Source organism: Gouania willdenowi, chromosome 15 (assembly GCF_900634775.1).
Source record: "Gouania willdenowi chromosome 15, fGouWil2.1, whole genome shotgun sequence".
NCBI lineage: Eukaryota > Metazoa > Chordata > Actinopteri > Blenniiformes > Gobiesocidae > Gouania > Gouania willdenowi.
Window position 1 is genome coordinate 4,659,105 of NC_041058.1, and position 19,194 is coordinate 4,678,298.

Here is a 19,194-nt window from a genome sequence, read left to right on the forward strand (position 1 = left end):
TCATTTGTATCATTCCTTTATTTATTTCATTCAAGATTTATTTTTAGTTAAATTACATTGTTTTGAATAGTTTATCAAGGGATTCTTTTGACAATGAAAAATAAAAGGAAAACAGGACAGTTTTTTTCCCCAAAAAAATAAAGGAATATTTTTCAGTCATCATTTTTCTACAGTCCCATTTTGTAAAATAAATCGTGAGAGAATCATATCGTGAACCCAGTATCGTGAATCGAATCATATCGGGAGTTGAGTGAATCATTACATCCCTAGTGGTATGTTTATCAAACTGTCAAATTATTACATTTTACCAAAAAGTTTAACTTTTGCTTCTACAACAGATTCGGATTCTGTTAAGTTTTTAAAATCTTTCTTTGTTTTTGTTTTTAAATAATCACCTACTGTACATCTTTAAAAGTGTCCAGTGTGTTATGATAATAAAGTGGAATCAACTTCCAAGCTGTGGTTCAATTTAGTTAAAAAAAAAAAAAAAAAAAACATGACTTGAAAAAATTAATTTTGACAATTTTTTTTAATCAATACGATAATCGCACGGTGAATAGATTTTTTCTTACACCTTTAGCTATGATGTAGCAATGCTAACCCCTTTCATGCTAGCTGTGCTTAAATTATTCTAAAATAATCAAAGGTGTTTAAAATAGTCACATTAACATATACGTAGGTGAAATTTTCATTACTTATTGTTTTCAGAAAAAAAATTTCCCACAGAAATATTAAGTGTGTATTTATTGCTTAATAAAGCAGAAAAACCCTAGCTTTCTAGTTCTGCTACTTTGTTTTTTTTTGTAATGCAGGTTCGGTAGACAATTTCTAGCACTTTTCCACTCCGTTACCATCAACCGTATCCATGGAAATCTGAAAACAACTTTTTGATATTGATTTTTAAAAAACGGCAGTGAAGGACATTATGTATATGAACAGGAACCATTGAGTTGTACCAACTTTCATCTTGTCCACTCCACTCCGTTACCACAAAAAAACAATGTTCCATGTATGTACTGTGAAATGAAGCTACATAACATTGTAAACAAAAAATATGGAGGAGGGGTGTGTACCAACTAGCCAGCTATAGATATAAATCATGATGGCTCGAACAATACACAAAATTCACGAGACCAGACAATATACGATACTGGGTTCACGATAACAATATGAAACGATATTTTCGAAAGGGAAAACAGACAAAAAATATAACTTCTCTTTTATTTGACCAACTCTGGGCGTCCTTAATAAATGCTTACACTGGGTATAACCTTTTCAATTCAAGTTAATATAAAATATAATGAAATAAATCAAACAATAAATAGGAATAGTTTGCCCTACTGAAAGTGCAAAAACTACAGATACTGTAGATTGCAAAAAAAGAGACTGGCAATCCATGACTGTCTAAAATTAAAAACCAAATCATGTCATCATCATGACATTCTTACAAAAAAATAAATAAAAAATGAAATCTTATCTGTGCATGAACTTTGTATAACACGTTTTCTCTTTAAAACAAACTAGAAGCAGCCCAGATTAAAGATATGGACAACAATATTAGCTAATCTACATTTTCTGGCACCAATTGACACCATTGGACATTGACTTTTGCTGCGTTCGATTGCATTCGGAATCCGGATAAATCCGACAGAACGAATCAGGAAAGTGCAATAAAACCGCCCTGGAGCTGGGGACCCCTGACTCGGGAATTCTGGCAGGAACCAAGCAGCCCAATGTCACGCCACCGTTTTAGCAAAATGGTGGCGCACATTACTAGATGTAAACAGTCACTTTCTCCTCAACTTTTACATTTATGTTTCGTCTTGTTTAAAGTTTGTGTTATAAAAAATGTAGAGTAACTTTGTAGTAGTATTTCCATCCCCGCACTGTTCTGCGTAAGTAGTGATGCCCGTATAGTTCCTTGAATGTATTCTTTTTACAGTCTACGGTTCAATAACGCATGCAGGATTCCCCTCGCTGGTGCGTTCAAGTCATACCTACAGTATGTGACGTTTCTCTCAAGGAGCTAATAAATCTATTTTCCTCTGCAGGCATTTATGTTCCTCGAATAATATCAAAACAAACTTCAGCTTTTTGTGGCCAGTCATGTTTTCTAAACTCACTGAATGAAATTAACCGGATCTTTCCAGGTTCCGAGTGCAATTGAACGAAGCATTGATCTCCTGCAGTTGAAACCACTCGTACCATCAACGATATATCTTGTGACATTTCAATATGGCGATATCTTAAGCGTTCAATTTATCATCCAACCCATTGTCATTGATCATTTGTCATGTGTTTTTTTTTTTTTTTTTCTTTAAATGATCAATTCATTATTTTATCCGTTTTACCTGATTAAACAGTAGTAGCTACTAACTATTATTCTAATGCATTCATTCAATGAACTATTTTTGGACTGTACCTTGATGAAAAGAAATACTCCACAATGAAATCCCCAAACCCAGCCCAGGAAAATGTTCATTCATGTATCTATTGTTTATATGTAAATTACATTATTATTATTATTATTAGGTAGCAGTCCTTTACTAATCCATCTACTGTACAGTGCAAGTTAACAATCAACACGCAGACTTTCTGAAATCCTACAGCTTGTTTTAATACGTCTTACTGCAGACTAAGAGGATTGTCAGGTTGTCTTTCATCAGATTCTATTTCTAATGTGTGGAAGCAGAGAGAACATCTGAAGTCTGCAGGATTGTGGACCTCCAGCACCAAGTTTAAACAGCAGAAAGTGCGAAGAGGATCATTTTTCCCCCATGCAACACTAATTAAAGTCTTGTGTAATAGATGGTAAATTGAATGATCGTCTTCTAGGATCTCTGCCCACTGCAGGGACTCCCAGTCCACAGTTTAAGCTGGAAAAATCCAATCAGTGAAATGATTAGACTGCCACCAATTTAATTAACCAAGTCCAACCAACACAACGGTAGAAGGAGGTCTTAAACCTACGATATACACACCACCGTATAGTTGTGTTGTTTTCACAGTAAAAAGAGGAACTTTTCTACACAGGTGAGAACCATTTGGCTAATTAGCGCGAGGACGTGCTTAATTGGTGAATTAGTTTCTTTGGCTGAAGACTTCATACCTGACTCTAGCTACATATTTAAAGCCTAAAAACTGCTTCGATTAAATGTATCTTACCGTTTGAGCGTCTCACGATATTCTCCAAAAAAGTATTTTGGGGGGCCACGAGTCCCCTCCTGCCCCCCGCCATGCCTCCTCTTCCCCTTCCTCCTCCTCCTCTTCCTCAGTGGTCCTCAGGTGAAGGTGGAGCTCCTCCGTGAGCCGCTGCTCCTCATGCTGTCTCCGGTTAGACTCTCCGGGTCTGCTCGTTACGCATCTCATTATCCAGGAGAGAAAACACAGAGCAGCCCGGTGGTACAGACAGACACACACAGAGACAGACAGGGACACACCACCGGAGCAGGAGCAGGAGCGCCACCTGCTGGACAAAAGACAAAAAAAAAAAAAAAAAAAAAAAATCAAATATAAATATTTTCAATAAAAAAACAGTGTTTAAATGCAAAAAATAAAAATATTTGTGACCTAAATAATTGCTTTTGAACACTTTTGTTCTTTGAAGATATTTGTTTTGATTGAAAAAATATATATATATTTTATCGATTGAAAAATAAAGACACAAATGTACAATAAATCAATAAAAAATATTTTCAATCAAAAAAAAGTGTTCAAATGCAATTATTTAGGTCACAAATATTTTTATTTTTTTCCATTTAAACACTTCTTTTGATTGAAAATACTTATATTTGATTGAAATGAACTTTTTTTCTTTTAATTTTTTTAAAATTTTTGATTGAATGATAAAGACACAAATGTACTACCCATAATATGACACGAATACAAAATATGGCTTCAATAATAAAAAAAAAAAAATCATTTTTGATTAAAGAAAAAAGTGTCTAAATGCAATTATTTGGGTGTCAAATATTATTATTTTTTGCATTTGAACACTTGTTTTCTTTGAAAATATTTATTTCTTTATTGGAATAAACTTTTGTTTGATTGAAAATGTTTTTTTTATTGAAATACATTTTTTATTGAATTTTTTTTATTGACATTTCTTTCTTTGATTGAAATGTTTTATTTTTTGATTGAATAATAAAGACACAAATTTACTACACTACCCATAATATGGTACAAAGACAACAAAAAAATGACTTCAATAGGTAAAAAAAAACTTTACTCTCAAAAAAACTTCAATCAAAAATGTACATTTTCAATCAAAGAAAAAAGTGTTCAAATGCAATTATCTGGGTCTCAGATGTTATTTTTTGTGTTCGAAAAGTTTTTTCTGTGATTGAAAATATTTATTTTTGATTGAAATGAAAAAAAATTTGATTGAAAATGTTTTTTTAATTGAATAATAAGGCACAAATCTACCTCCATAGAGCCCAGTATGTAACAATGACCCGAAATGTAACAAGAACCGATTTTTATTTAAATTTTTTCTTAAGTAATAAAACCCAAAATGTTACAACTGTTCAATAATGTAAGAAGATGCTGAGCCCAAAATGTAAAAAAAACCAAAAAAAACAAGTGTTTGTTATTACATTATGGGGTATATGCATATATATTCAAACTTTTCTTACATATTCACTTTTCATTCATTCCATTCCATAAATGGAATGAATGGAATAAATATATATTCAATTTCCTAAACGGCTTGCAATATATATATATATATATATATATATATATATATACACATATATATGTTTCGGGCTCAGCATCTTGTTAAATTATTGACCAGTTATTACATTACATTTTTTGTTATAACAATTTGGGTCTTGTTACATATTGTGCTCTACATACTGTACGTATGTTTACCATTTTCATCTTTATTACTAAATACTCTGCACTTGAGACACTATTGGATGTATAAATAATGTGTTTTTGGTTGCAAACACACACAAGTTTAAATATAATTATTTGTTGCTACAAAATTGTAGCTGATGAGAGAAACTTTGCTCTAGTTTTATGGTGCTTTCAGCCAACAAATCAATTACCTTTGCGGATTTAAAGTCCCACTAACATCATTTTTAAACTGCTTACACAGGCTGAATATTGTTTATCAAAGTCTGATTATGTCTATGTGGCAATTTCCGACTGACTGTTTGGGCTGTGATGTCATTATTGTAATAAACTGTTATTACTTCCATATATAGTGTTTGGGATTATAGGTCACCTGCTATCTTCAGGTTCATGTTTACACTGATTACAAAGGAAGCTTAATCACACAAAACGATCACATCTATGTTATCAATGATTTGTGCACAAAGTCCTCCAATTAGACACAACACAGTTTATTCTATTTGTAATTAATCAGCAACATCCTTTGTATCTAGCAATAAGCTTGTGTAAAGTCCCTTTAGCCCGACTATTATCATTGGGGTCAATTTGACCCCATTCAATAAATAATAGCTGACTTTTATTTAATGAATTGTCCTAATTTGATGGGTAAAATTGATTAAGCATACAATTATCATGATATTTTTTTGTGCTGAATGCATATTGCACGCATTGGTGTTACACTATGGGGTCAATTTGACCCCAAGCTGTTTTAGCTTCATAAAATGTGTTTGTTTGTGTGTATGATTTTACATTCCTATTCCCCACACCTGCAGGTGCAGAGTTGATACATACAGTACATTTATAGTAAATAACCCCAAATATGTTACAAAAAAGGAGATTAAAAAAAAAAAGTAAATAGATATGTTTGTTGGTGCTGCAGGAAAGGTCATATGATCATCACAACCAATAGGGTTCATGCTCCTGTGGTCATAGATGACAGTACATTTGAGAAGATTTGAATGAAAACTATTAAAGATAAATGAATTCTAATTTTAAAAGTTTGGCCTGATGGTGGCGCTAGAGAACAGGTCAAAGTTTCATTATCAATTTATGTACTCAACAAATAAAGAAAGTGCCTGACACAAAAACTTTATCAACAATTTTCTGAAAATTATTTCCTGGAGGCAAATATCCCTGGGGTCAGATTGACCCCAAGGGTAAAATATGTTGGTAATGGTAATATTTGAGGATAATAGGAGGGTTATTAATGGAAACTAGTAAGTGCTGGATTCAGTTTTGTTTTGTAGAAACAGAACAAGGTTGGGGTCAATTACATTTTTCAGTTACAATTAAGCTTTCAATTATCCATGTTCAATTACAATTCAATTATGATTGGATACAGTGACCAGCATTTTCTCCATTTACCGGTACAATTATTTTTAATTATCAGGAAGTCAGTTACATTCTCAATTACAGATCCTGAAATAAATAACCTAATAAAAGTTAATCTTCCCCGTGTGTTAGCTTTCCATTAGCATCTCTAAATGCTAACAAGTCATAAATCAGCTGTAAAATACACTAAAAACACATATCTATCATCTAATTCTTTCCTATTTATTAGTTACCTTATTAGGCTTCCTAATAAATGAAAATATAGGTTAATATTTTTATTGAGCCTTTTTTCTGTCAGTATGCCAATAGATTTAATATTTTTTAATATGGTAAAATGTGGAAAAGCTTGATTATGAACAAATTATAATAAACTACATATGTGTAGAACTTGTGCATAGAACTGTGACACTATTTCCCAGTTTAAATTCTAATTGACAATTTTTATAGAATTGTCATGGCAATTACAATTACAATTATCTAAACTCAATTAGAATTTTTTACTATAATTACAATTAGGCTGCAATTGTAATGAATTATCAATTACGAGATTACAATTATAACTGACCCTAACCCTGAACAGAATATAGCAGAAAGCAAACAGCAGGTTTATGTTTTCTTTATTATTATTAACGACACATAATCTTATATAACACGACACAAAAGCAAAGACTGCATCGTGCGTTGCTTCAAAAATCAAAACAAAATGGAGTCTTTTGAGGTATTTGTGCTTTAACTCCATGTTTTGGTGATTCTCAGGTTGCTCAGGTGGTCGGTGATGGACTTGTGTTGAGGGAAGTTCTTGAACTGGGCCTCTTTGATGTTGATCCAGTCCTGAGCCCTGCGCTCGCTGGCGTGCCCGTGCTCCTGCTCCTTGGTCATGAAAGGCCGACTCAGCCAGTATTCGTTCTGGTCTTCTCGCTCCAGATGCGCCAGCATGTTGCGTTTCATCTGCCAGGTGATCAGGCGTGGACGCCGGTGCTTTCCGATCCACTGCTTCCCAGGAATTCCTTTCCTCAGCAGAGCCAGGGTGAGGAACATGGTGGCGAATTAAGTCTGCAGAGAAAAATCCAGAAAAATTGTAAACTAAGAGAAAGATTTTTTGCTTGTCTTTAGATGTTTTTCTTTCTCCCGTTTTCTGATCACTTTCAAATTTTTGCCGTCATGACATTCCTTTATTTTGTCTTGAATTTATTTTATTATTATTTTTGTTTCTCTTTAGTTAAAGTTGAAATGTTACAAGCCCCTTGAGGGTTTTTGGGGTTTTTACCTGGCATGCATCTAAAGTGTATTAATTTCTGTTAATGTCTGTCCACTGTTGATATCATTATGCTTTGTTGTATTTTAAACTGTGGGATAAATTAAAAACAAAAAAAGAAGAGACTCCCGTCAGATTTGTTCTGGAGTTTGTGAGCTTAGCAACATGACAAAGGAAGTTTTGGAAGAACCAGATGAAGCCAAAACCCAATTTGTGTTAGTTTGCATACAATATTTGCTTTTTTGTATTGTATTTAAATTTATACCAAACAACAAAACAAAATTATCATAGGTGTTGATTACTGTCTCTTTTTACGATGATTCAAAACTCTTAGTTTGGTCATTTCAACAACTTTTCAGGACATCCCACGCACTTTGGTCTCAAAAAATTCTAACTTTTTTTTTTACCAGTTGTTTATTAATTATTCATTTGGCACAGTGTACATTTTTCCTAAGATATTGGAAGCTGAAAATGGAAGAAAACTAAGGACGCACAAAAATCAATACATACCCCTCTCTCACTAAATTGTCCATATCTCAAAAAGTATGAACCTGTTCAAACAAAAAAAATACAGTGTGCCCGTTGAATAATCACAGAACAATTGGTAAAAAAATGTATGAATTTTTTGAGACAGAAGTGTGTGGGCCATTTGTTGAAATGACATGGAATGACCCAGTTTACAATACTAAAGGTTTGCGTTCATAAAACGTTTCTTTTTCATTAAAATTGTGGACTTTCTCAATGACAATTATGACAGACCAAGCCTATATTTATTTGTGATATTTTGGTCAAAAGCAAAAAAGAAACAAAGGCTGGACTGAAATCATGTCGTGTTCAAATCCAAACACTTTCGACAGAATTTGAAGATTTTACAGAATATTCTGAAGTGGTGAACAGGTAAATAAAATCACTGCAATAATAACTGCGTCATAATCTGGCATTTTTGTCTTGATTGATTATCAAAGAGAACTGATGAGACTAATCTTGGCTACACTTCATTGACCGTATAACTTGTAAAGTTGGAAGGCTACAATGTAGTGATAGTGAGACCTTATAAGGTAAACTGGACTCCAGAGATGTATTACTTTCTATGGTATTTTGACCTTTTGGACGCTGATGAGTCACAACCTTGTATTTAATTGCACCCACAACCGGTTACAACAATATCTCTCACGGGTTTGTTATCATGTGACTGTAAAAGGTCAGGACCTGAACAGAGACACGAGTGGAGCAAATGTTAAACACTGTTAGACCTGTGGAACACATCAAGATTCAAGATATCTCGAGTTTTCTATTTTGGCTATATCTAAAAATACAATATCCCCTGTATCCATATATTTTTTTATTTTGTATTAAAATACTAAATTTAGAAGTAACTGCTTTTGATATTTGTCAGAATAGCATGAAAAGCATTGCTAGATGGATTTCTGAGTGTGTCCTAACCCAGACCTTCCCCTAAACAAGGCACACGACAGAACTCACTCACACGTGCTGTCCCTTAGAGAAGAAAAAGCCAAAATTGGCACATATTGTGCAGCTGTGTGTTAATAAATGTACCTGTGTGTCACTTTTCATCAGAAAATTTAACCTAGAATTATCTTTCTGTCAAGTCTTTATGGAGTCAAAGATATCGAGGTGTAAATAGTATATCGCCATTTTGCGAAGAAAAAAAAAAAAAAATCGAAGTATGAATTTTGGCCCATATCGCTCAGATCTAGTTGGCATTTCATCCAAAGATGCTGATACTAGTCTACAGACTTCATTTTTGTTACTGAAAGACACGTTATGTATTTTTTATACACTTTTTTATGAGGAGATCCGTTTTTACACACCTGTGGTAAACACAATGACAAAAAACAGACACAAAAAAGTGTTTGTAAGCATTACTAATGTAGTATGTCAAGTCTGTGTGTACTATTTTAGAAGCAAAGGTTCACCAACAACAACAATGTGACACATGTCAGCGTCAAGGACGGCCACAAAGCAGACTTTCTCCCACAAACTATAAAGGTATATTGAGTAGTTGTAATTTAGCCTACCTTACAGCTATGGGATATAAAGCGAAATCCTCCCAGAAAGCAGCAAAATACGTCAGAGAACTGTAGAAAAGACCAGTTTTGAGCTTAGCTCGATGCTAGCTTAGCCTACGATACTCAGGAAGCTGCTACGCATGTCAGCGACGGAACTTCCGGTTTAACGACATTGGCCTTAAAAGACCAAAATTGTTTCTTAGCGCGTTATCTTTACTTGAGTTTAATTTTTATTCATCATTTCAGAGGCCTTGTTTAGGTCGAAAATCATTACAAGATGTTGAATAAAAACGGACAATCTTTGGTTATCCTGGAAAATATTACATTTAGAGCAGCCTTTTTTTGAGTTTGAGTTTGGAGGCAAAATATTCTTTGTTTAACTAACATTAATTGTATTTTGTTTTTAACCTTAGTGTTAAACGTATTTGTCAACTTAAAGCCACTGTTCATCTTTATGGGAATTAATTCACACTTTAGTCTCTCAGTTTGTAGCATGACACACTGACCAAAACTATCAGAGAAGTTTGCACCTTTGACATCATTTCAGTGGTTTGCGTCGCCTCTCTGTTGTGTTGTATAACACTGACAGCCATCTAAGCTCCGCCCCCTCCGGGAAAGCTTCATAAAGCTTGTTTTCCTGCTCACTTCCTTTATTTCTCTGGACCACTTTCACAGAGGAAAGATCAAGATGATTTTCATGTTGTTGTCACCGACGACATGGAGTCTGTTGGTTCTGCTTTTCACCCTGATATTACTGTGAGTATTCTAATACTCTTAAATTCTTCTAAGCCTCTGCTACTAAACATGAAGTAAACAACAATCTTTATTTTTATTTTTTGGACTCACAGGTATGGTGTGTGGCCATATAGGTTCTTTAAAAAGTTGGGGATACCTGGACCAACACCTCTGCCTTTTTTGGGGACTATGCTTTACTCCCGACAGGTATAAATTAAACACTTTTTTTTTTTTTTGCATCTAATCTTTCCCTTATTGACATGTCTTACTTTGTAGGGTTTTTTTAGGTTTGATCGAGACTGCCAAGCCAAGTATGGAGACGTGTGGGGGTGAGGCTGGACTTTTCATTACTTTATTATAGAAGAAAAAGTCATCAATTAAGAAGAAAGTGTTTGTTAAATATTGCTGTAATTTACAAACAATTAAATTAACAATAATGAAATACAAAGGATTACAAAAGCTGTGAAATATAAAGTTAAAACACTTTCAAACTAGTATTTTTTTCTATTTCATTGTTGAGAAAAAAACAGTATTTTACGCATGTTTCCTTTCACATGGAAATAATTTTCCACATCATTGTCACTGTCCATATGTCAGGTAATAAGTGTGATTAATAAATAAGGTAATGGGTAAGAATAAAAGCAGTATTTAAAAACAGAATAATCTGCTACTGGGTTAAAGTTTAGAGTTGAGTGTCTTTTTTAATGATTCCTGTGAGAGAATTATGGGGTGCCAAGTGTAAAAATGTAGTATAAAAGTTGTAGCTAACACATTTTTTTTTTTAAATCTCACTTTTCTCATATTTAGCATAGTTTCCTACATTTAACACAACATTTAACAGAGGTTAAAAAAAAGCATTAAATCTAAATATTTTAACCTAAATCTAAATGGTATATGTTATATCTAAATGTTAAATCTATATCTAAATATTTAATCTAAATTTTAAATCTAAATCTAAATGTTATATGTTATATCTAAATGTTAAATCTAAGTCTAAATATTTAATCCAAATCTAAATGTTTAAATCTAAATTTAAATATTATATGTTAAATCTAAATGTTTAAATCTAAATTTAAATGTTATATATCATATCGAAATGCTTAATCTTATGTCTAAATGTTAAATGTTTAATCTAAATGTTAAATCTAAATCTAAATGTTAAATCTAAATCTAAATATTAAATCTAAATCTAAATGTTAAATCTAAATCTAAATGTTGAACTTGAATGTTTCGCACATATGCTAATTGACCCCGCCCCTTGTATCCTCAACCAATACACAAGCAGAGACACACACAGCTGCTCCCACCCACCTCTTCACCGATGCCTGCCTGGGTGATATGTATGGCTGGTTCTGGATCAAGCGCGCGGTCATGGCAGGTGTACGAGCTGCACTTCACAGTACACTCCCAACACAACAGTGCAACACAGTTATTTTTACACTTGGCACCCCATAGAGAACTGAAATAACATATAAACGATAAAAAAGTAACAAATTGATTAATAAAGAAAAAAATATTGAATCTACTAATGTAAGCTAAAAAAAAAAAAAAAGTGTACTTTATGATATATATGATGTTTCCAAACAGGTTGTATGATGGGAGGACGCCACTGCTAATGTTGTCCGACCCTGAAATGATCAAAGCCGTGCTGGTGAAGGACTGCTACTCAACGTTTACCAACCGTAGGGTAAGACAATACAAACTGGGGTGTAAGAAAACCAGAGGTGAAAGTAATAGATTACAAGTACTCACGTTACTCTAATAAGTTGCTTTTATGGTACTTGTACTTTTTTGAGTATATTTCTAAATCAGTAATTTTACTTGTACTTAAGTACGTTTTAAAAGAAGTAATTCGTTACATTTCTACACCCAACCATAACTGAGTAAATTATTGTTTTTGTGAAACCACAAAAAAACAGACAACAATCAAATGCATCACATCAAAGCCGACCAGTCAGATTAAATGTAATGACGGCACCAAAACAGCATTGAATGGCGGTTATTTTCTCAGTTTTAGAGTTCATAAATGTAGCTATACTTAGAGTCTTAAAATTGTAAAATTGCAATTTGAGTCATTGGTGTTATTTTATTTAAAAAAAACTTAATTGTACATTTTGACAAACCCTTTATTTTATACAGATGCCTTTGTGGAAATTGTGCCAGATTTGGTCTCTTCATTTTTAAGTTAATACATGAGATGTTTACTGTATGCAAGGGAACCGTGGCAAGATTTATATCACCATAAATATACGTGGGGGTTGAAAGTAACTAGTAACTTTTATTTTGAGTACGATTTAATAGAATTACTTTTTTTTTTTTTTTTTTTTTTTTTTAAGGATTTTTTTGGCTCTAGTGGCCTTTATATGACAGTTGCTTGACAGGAAAGGGGTCAGAGAGAGCAGGGAATGACACGCAGGAAAGGGTCCCAGGCCGGGAATCGAACCTGGACCCGCTGCAGGTGAGGAACTATAGCCTCTGTACATGGGGCGGGCGCTCAACCCACTGAGCTAAACACCGCCCCAGAACTACTTTTTACTTGTACTTGAGTGTTTTATGTATGGCTTATTCATACTTCAATTATCAGTACTTCTCCTTGAGTAGGATACATCAGTAATCTTACATTACTTTTCTTCTGCTTTCCAGTGCTCTGTTTGAACTTCTACCAGTTAACCAGTCTGAGTTCTGCTTTTTTTTTTTTTTTATCCAAGTACTGAATCTGTTGCGTTTTTCTGTTTGTAGTCATTTCCTAGTGTAAGTGGACCAATGGATGATGCAATAACAGTAGTTAAAAACGACAGGTGGAAGCGAATTCGTAGCACGATTTCTCCTTGTTTTACCAGTGGCAGATTAAAAAAGGTTGGTGTTATTTTTAGGCTAAATTAATATCAGCAATATATCATTACTTTACCAATTTGCTTGTCTTCATCTCATTATGTTTTTTCTTCAGATGTTCCCTCTTGTTGCCAGTTATGCCAACAAACTTTTTGAGAAACTTGGAAAAATGAATCTGGATGAGCCCATTGACATAAAAAAGTAGGTTAGCTGTGCTATTGTTTACCCTAGAAATAATCGTTTTTATGTAATTCATACCAAACTGTTGTGTTTTCTTCCTCTTGTAGGGTTGTAGCCCCGTACAGTTTGGACACAGTGACCAGCGTCTCCTTTAGTGTGGAGACCGACTCTATCAATAATCCTGACGACCCTGTTAACGTTCAAATGCAGAAAATTTTCAACTTCAGACTGTGGCCTCTATTCATTTTGAGTATGCGCTTATTTGTTATATTTTTACTTGCATTACTGTATCATGCAATATATCCAGCATTCACGCTCTCTCTCATCCTTTTTAGTGATATTTCCTTTTGCTGGTCGTCTCATGGAGCTTCTCAAAATCGATATGATACCAAGAACCAGCGTGGACTTCTTCTATGACCTCATCAAGAAGTTCAAAACTCAGCATGTCAAAGAAGAATCGGTAAATGTCTGATTTCTACTGTTTGGCGTTTGTTTCATATGTATCTGATAGTTTAAAAATGCAATTAAATGCCTTCATTACGACAATTTTAAGAATGATTTACAGTACAAAGGGAGGGGTCAATGCTTTCTCTGTGACGTTCAAGGCTAGCTTAACATTAGCACTAGGTGGGAAGTTTTGAATTGTGAATAGAGAGGTATAGTGAGTATTGAGTAGGTAGTTAGCATAGCATAGATTGTTCTTTGGAGATTTTATAGCATAGACTGGGCGTGTCTTAACTGCTCCATGAGCCCTGTTCATAATAAAGAATTTTTGGCAGGATCTAGAAATCAGACCACGGTGGTTAGTGTAACTGCAGTCATCAGCCAAGCCGCCGCAGGAGTGCGCATCAACTCTTTAAGACTGGAGCACAGCTGATTAGAGGAACTAGAGGATGGATACCCGACCGAAACCCAATGGGCACCGGACGGGTCGGACTCGGACAGATATTTATAACTGGTGGTCGTGTTCGGTCACGTAGTGTCGTTTGCGCTTGTTAGTCGTGCGCCGATCTGATGTTGACATCATCAGTTAGTAAATTTTCGCATCATAAAGAGGATGTTTGATGTTATACATCTTATTTATTATGTATTGTGTTCTGACTGACTGTCCAACTTAAAGAGTAACTGAACCCCAATTTAGATTTTTTCTCAGCACTGGATCAGCTTTGGGTGTTATCCTGTTTAGCAGCATCAGATTGTAGATCTTTGACGTGATTGGTGTTAGCTTGATGCCACGATAGTTTGTGATCCCAAGATTGCCCTTTTTTGGGAAGGAGATAAGGCATCCTTTTGTCCATCCATCTATAGGGTCTTGGTTATACACCATGTTGCACATGCCAAGTAAAGGCTCAAACATACTGGGGCTCCTCAGAGCCTACATACTTGGGCGCACCGCCGCGTAGTAGTTTCTATTAAAATCCTACATGTCCCATGATTGTTAGCGCTTCTCTGTAGTCCTTGTACTCCTAGGACATGTTTTAAAGGTGTTGCTACTGTCGTTGCTCATCTGTCAGTCTCTCCTGTTTCACCAGGCGGGTGAGATACAGGTCGGTGTTACATTTAATGCGGTTCGACACAATGCGGAGTAGTGTTTTGTGTGACACCAACTACTCGGAGAACTCCTCGTGGTAGTCAAATCTTCAATTGTAATAGCCATGTTTCAACCCATAGAGGGCAGTAATGTTTACCATTTTTACAACAAAATACTTCAAATGGAAATCCTTTGACTAAAATGTTAAGAGTTGGACAAGAACCAATCAACAATACTACTTCATACCCGAATACAATTGTTTTCAGGGGTTCAGTTACTCTATAAAGCCAGACATTTGGTAACCCTAGGCCTCTGCCATGGACAACGCCTCCTTTGTTTCAGTAAAACGTCAGCTTATAGGGAAAGGATCATTGATCATTAGGCACCAGCTAACCCAAAGTTAGCTGGGTGAAGGAAGAAGAAAATATAGTAAATGAATGAATGGACTCGGGGTTTAAAAAGGCATTTGTAAATGTTTTATTTCACTTTAAATTTCTCTGTGCTCCATTAGATCCACCCGGACTTTCTGCACGTGATGATCCAGAACGAGATCCCAGAGTCAGATGTGAAGGATCTAGACGAGCAGCCACCTAAAGGTAGGTTTCCAACATCCAGATTATTCCATGCCCTAATCAAGTTAGGTTGACTGGGTTTGCTTATCAAACATTATAATAAATAAGCGAACAATATATATCTTGCATGAAATCTCCAAAGAGTTTCAGTGGGAGAAGCATTACGAATCGATGGTCCAAGAAACGAGTTTTATCAGCATGCAAAATATTTTGTTGCTTTGTTGCAGGTCTGACTGAACACGAGATGCTTTCACAAGCCTTCATCTTCATTTTTGGAGCTTACGAGACCACGAGCACAACTCTGTCTTTCATCTTTTACAATCTGGCTACAAATCCTGATGCACAGCAGAAATTACAGAAGGAAATCGATTCCAACCTGGAAAAAGATGTATAATAAATCTCCAAGTTTGTTGTTTTACATTCACGTCAGGACTGCTGTCATTAACATTTCTGTGTTTACTTTTTACTTAAGGCCCCAGTCTCCTATGAAGCTCTCAATAGCCTGGAGTACCTTGACCTGGTGATTTTAGAGTCCTCGCGTTTAGTTCCTACTGCTCCACGACTTGACAGAGTGTGCAAAAAGACCGTGCAGCTTCAGGGCATTACCATCCCAGAAGAAACAGTTGTAGGGATTCCAGTCTTCATGTTACACAAGGATCCACGCTTCTGGAAGTCACCTGAGCTCTTCATACCAGAGAGGTGCCGGGGCGATTCAGTTCAAAGAAAATGTTTATATCAGCAAGCAAGTGGCCAACGTTGGTATTTTCTCTGATCTGTGCAGGTTTTCTAAAGACAAAGTGGATGAGGTGAATCCATACGCCTACATGCCCTTCGGTCTCGGCCCTCGCAATTGCGTCGGAATGCGCTACGCCCTCCTCGTTGTTAAGATGGTCATGGTCCGCATCCTGCAGGGTTACACTGTGGAAACGTGTAAAGACAGCGTGGTAAGGGTCACACCTGAATATCAAAGTCTATCTTGAGAACATTTACTACAGAGTTCTACAGTCTAATGGCTTCGGGAAAGAAACTGACCTCAGCTGGGGTCAGTTTTCCATATGACGCAGTGAGTCTTGTGTTGGATGCTCGAAATGGACGTCGAACTGGTTAGGAGTGTTGGAATGAGACACGACCCTGGATCGTATGGGCTTTGTCGCCCTGCACTCCTGCAGTCAGCTCTTCCCTACATGTCCTGAGAGCCAGTGTGTCTTTAGTCCTTAAAGGTAGGGTAGGTGATTTTCGAAAGCTAGCATGATTGTGAATGTAGCTTCCCCGACGGCTCTGCCTTTACCTCCCTCCCCTCGGTGCTCCGTCTCACGCACATGCATGAGCACTGCTGCTCCAGAAACAGACCTCAGCTCATCGCTTGTATTGTGTAGAAACTTTGTCGTCTCATGTCTCATTTAGCAAAAAGTAAACACTGAACGTTCTCATTTTATATGTGAAAAACGTGACTAAAAACTCTGTTTTAAGTCCGTCACCGGTGATGCGCTTTGAGTGTGGGCTCGTCCACGCTAGTGGTTAAGAATGAGCAGTGAGACAGGGAGAAAAAAAAACGAAGGGTTGATTGTGACAGTCTTCTGGCCGATAGGGACCGCTGCCACCTCAGAGAGCTGGTGTGCACAGTCCCTCAGATCCCTGGGCCAGGAGCATTGTGGGGGTTAATCCTCAGCAGGGTCCAACTGACCTCAACTGGGGTCAGTTCTCCTGGTGTTGGGATCCTCAAAGTGGGCGTAGAACTGGTTAGGAGCATCAGGATGAAGTGCCCCTGGATCTTACGAGAGTATGCGGCTTTGTCTCTTCTCCTGCACTTAGCTCTCCCCTACATGTCCTGAGGCTGGTTCTCACTGTCTCCAGTTCTGAATGCCTGTACCTCAGCATTCAGTCAGGGCTTCTGGTTTGGGTTGCTGGTCACGGTTCTAGAGATGTTGACATCTTCAACACACTTGCTGATGTATTTGAGATCCAAATCCCCTATACTAACAGTCCTGCTGCACAGACAGTATTAATCACAGGTGGGAACAAGTCACGGCTTCTCAAGTAAGTCTCAGGTCATGTCACTAAAGTCTCAAGTCAAGTCTTAAGTCCTCAACTTTAATTTCCAAGTCTTAACATGTCATAGCTAATGCTATCCTAAGTTTATTCAACTGAGCACATGTTTACCTAATATTAGTGATGTAATCTGACTTTTACTTTTATAAATCAATCAATCCAGCATCTTTTTAGATTTTTTTTTTTTTAATTTTATCAGTTCTTCTGTTAACCAAACAAACAATAATCACACTGGGAAGTAGAACGAGGTAAAATTTTTCCAAATCAATTATTTTCTCTGATAGTGCGTGCATGTCTTAGGGCAGCTTGATGTGTTCAGCTGCTTCCTGAATAGTCTGTCATGAAAGGGTAGGAAGTCAAGTCTTCTCGAGTCAATATAGGCTCAAGTCCCAGTTATGTCACAAGTCTTTTATTTTCAAGTCTAAGTTGAGTTGCAAGTCCTTCGTGCTGAGTCCAAAGTCATCAACTCCGTGACTCGAGTCCAAGTCATGTGACTCAAGTCCACGCCTCTGGTATTAGTTGATCACACAGTGATGGTCTGAGTGGACTGTATGCAGGGGACCGGCATAGTGGAGATGTGGTCTAAGGGGTCCAGGTAAGGGAGGGGGTGGCGTTCTGCATACATCAAGGCCATTATTAAAATATATTTTGCTTTGATTCCATTTTTCAGATCCCTCTGGAATTGAACTGGATACACCAGCCCATTAAACCCATCAAACTCAAGCTTGTTCCAAGAAACTATTAGTGGAACAGATGTCGGTCATTTTCAATGCCTGAAATTGTATCTTCCACTTTTTGTTGTTTAGAAAGTAACAGACTTACTAGCAGTCAGTCAGTAAATGAAGTGTTTTACTAATCCACCCACTTTCATTTTTAAGTCTTGATATTGAAAAGCTTGAATAACTTCTCACATTATCCCTTGTGGCATTTTCAGTGTTTTTGATTGTTTTGTAAATTTGAAATAAGTGTAAAAGTGAACATAAAATATAATAAAGTAAATCTAAACCTTCAGGATTGTTGAATGACTTGTTTGCAAACAGAAACCAGAAGTTAAATAATGACCAAATTAGGCAGCACGTGTCACGAGGTTGTATAACTTCTTTAATAAATCTTTCCAGCAGGGTAAAAATGTGTGTGAAACAGGTCAAAGCCTTTGATATCATCCATATTTCTAATGACTGAGGTTTCCTGATTTGCATCTATAGCTTACAGTGGTACAGATGTGTCTCAAGAGGATGAAAATATAACCCCAAAAATGAAAGATTGTAGCAATCTTTGGTCATTAAGTGTAAAACGTCATACGTGGTGCAGTAAATGCATTGTACGGTAAATATTTGTGAACGTCAGCAGATAGATTGATAAAAAGGAAACCACTGGAAACAATAAAGCTTGCAGGAAACCTTAGTGATTGTACATCATCAACCAACAGGTGGCGCTGTCATCGGCACCAATAATGTGTTAATGCGATAAAAACTTTTAAAAACTAACAATTAAAATTAAGTTTGAAAAACACATTTCAGTCGTCCTGAAAACTTAAGAAAAAAAAGTCTGTTTTTATGGTTTGTATTTCTGTTTCTCAGACTGTGCTACATTTATTATTATGAGTCTTTGTTTGAAAATTGATCATTACTATTGTGAGGATTTAAATGTTAGGAAATTTGCCCCAGTTTGCAGGTTGTGATGCTAGAATTCACTTAAAACTCACAAACTGTAACTGAAACTGTTTTCGTTATCAAAGAGTTTAAAAAAAAGGTGCTCTCCCTCAGGCTACTCTGGGAAGAG

The 19,194-nt window shown here is 35.9% G+C and overlaps 3 protein-coding genes across 6 annotated transcripts in view; 1 reads left to right on the top strand and 2 right to left on the bottom strand.

Annotated features, from left to right (window-relative positions):
* kcnh1a (potassium voltage-gated channel, subfamily H (eag-related), member 1a) overlaps nt 1-3,320 on the bottom strand; it is a 67,112-nt gene extending 63,792 nt beyond the window's left edge. For 2 of the 3 annotated variants that reach the window (XM_028467873.1, XM_028467871.1), the window contains exon 1: nt 3,166-3,320. In XM_028467873.1, coding sequence (XP_028323674.1) covers nt 3,166-3,238 — 73 coding nt within the window. In that variant the 5' untranslated portion in view covers nt 3,239-3,320. The remainder of the gene's footprint in view (nt 1-3,165) is intronic. The other variant, XM_028467874.1, reaches the window with a different exon arrangement.
* A 3,508-nt stretch (nt 3,321-6,828) lies between these two features.
* Nucleotides 6,829-9,678, bottom strand: mrpl57 (mitochondrial ribosomal protein L57). Of its 2 annotated transcripts, none has more exons than XM_028467905.1 (2): nt 9,528-9,678; nt 6,829-7,281 (listed from the first exon to the last, which is right to left on the bottom strand). In XM_028467905.1, the coding sequence occupies exon 2, from the start codon at nt 7,264-7,266 to the stop codon at nt 6,958-6,960; it is 309 nt and encodes a 102-aa protein (XP_028323706.1). In that variant the 5' UTR covers nt 7,267-7,281; nt 9,528-9,678; the 3' UTR covers nt 6,829-6,957. The 2 variants fall into 2 exon arrangements, with proteins under 2 accessions (XP_028323706.1, XP_028323705.1); XM_028467904.1 differs by having other exon boundaries at nt 6,830-7,281; nt 9,523-9,678.
* A 444-nt stretch (nt 9,679-10,122) lies between these two features.
* Nucleotides 10,123-18,421, top strand: LOC114476409 (cytochrome P450 3A56-like). The gene is made up of 13 exons (XM_028467882.1): nt 10,123-10,269; nt 10,362-10,455; nt 10,525-10,577; nt 11,836-11,935; nt 12,988-13,104; nt 13,196-13,281; nt 13,368-13,510; nt 13,596-13,720; nt 15,303-15,387; nt 15,591-15,751; nt 15,836-16,062; nt 16,145-16,307; nt 18,083-18,421. The coding sequence occupies exons 1-13, from the start codon at nt 10,202-10,204 to the stop codon at nt 18,155-18,157; spliced, it is 1,497 nt and encodes a 498-aa protein (XP_028323683.1). The 5' UTR covers nt 10,123-10,201; the 3' UTR covers nt 18,158-18,421.
* Nucleotides 18,422-19,194: the final 773 nt, after the last annotated feature.

Coding starts and splice junctions, on each gene's coding strand:
- mrpl57 (XM_028467905.1), bottom strand. CDS start 7,266: ATGTTCCTCACCCTGGCTCTGCTGAGGAAAGGAATTCCTGGGAAGCAG.
- LOC114476409 (XM_028467882.1), top strand. CDS start 10,202: ATGATTTTCATGTTGTTGTCACCGACGACATGGAGTCTGTTGGTTCTG. Junction 10,456..10,524: donor CTATGCTTTACTCCCGACAG/GTATAAATTAAA, acceptor CTTACTTTGTAG/GGTTTTTTTAGGTTTGATCG. Junction 16,308..18,082: donor AAACGTGTAAAGACAGCGTG/GTAAGGGTCACA, acceptor TCCATTTTTCAG/ATCCCTCTGGAATTGAACTG.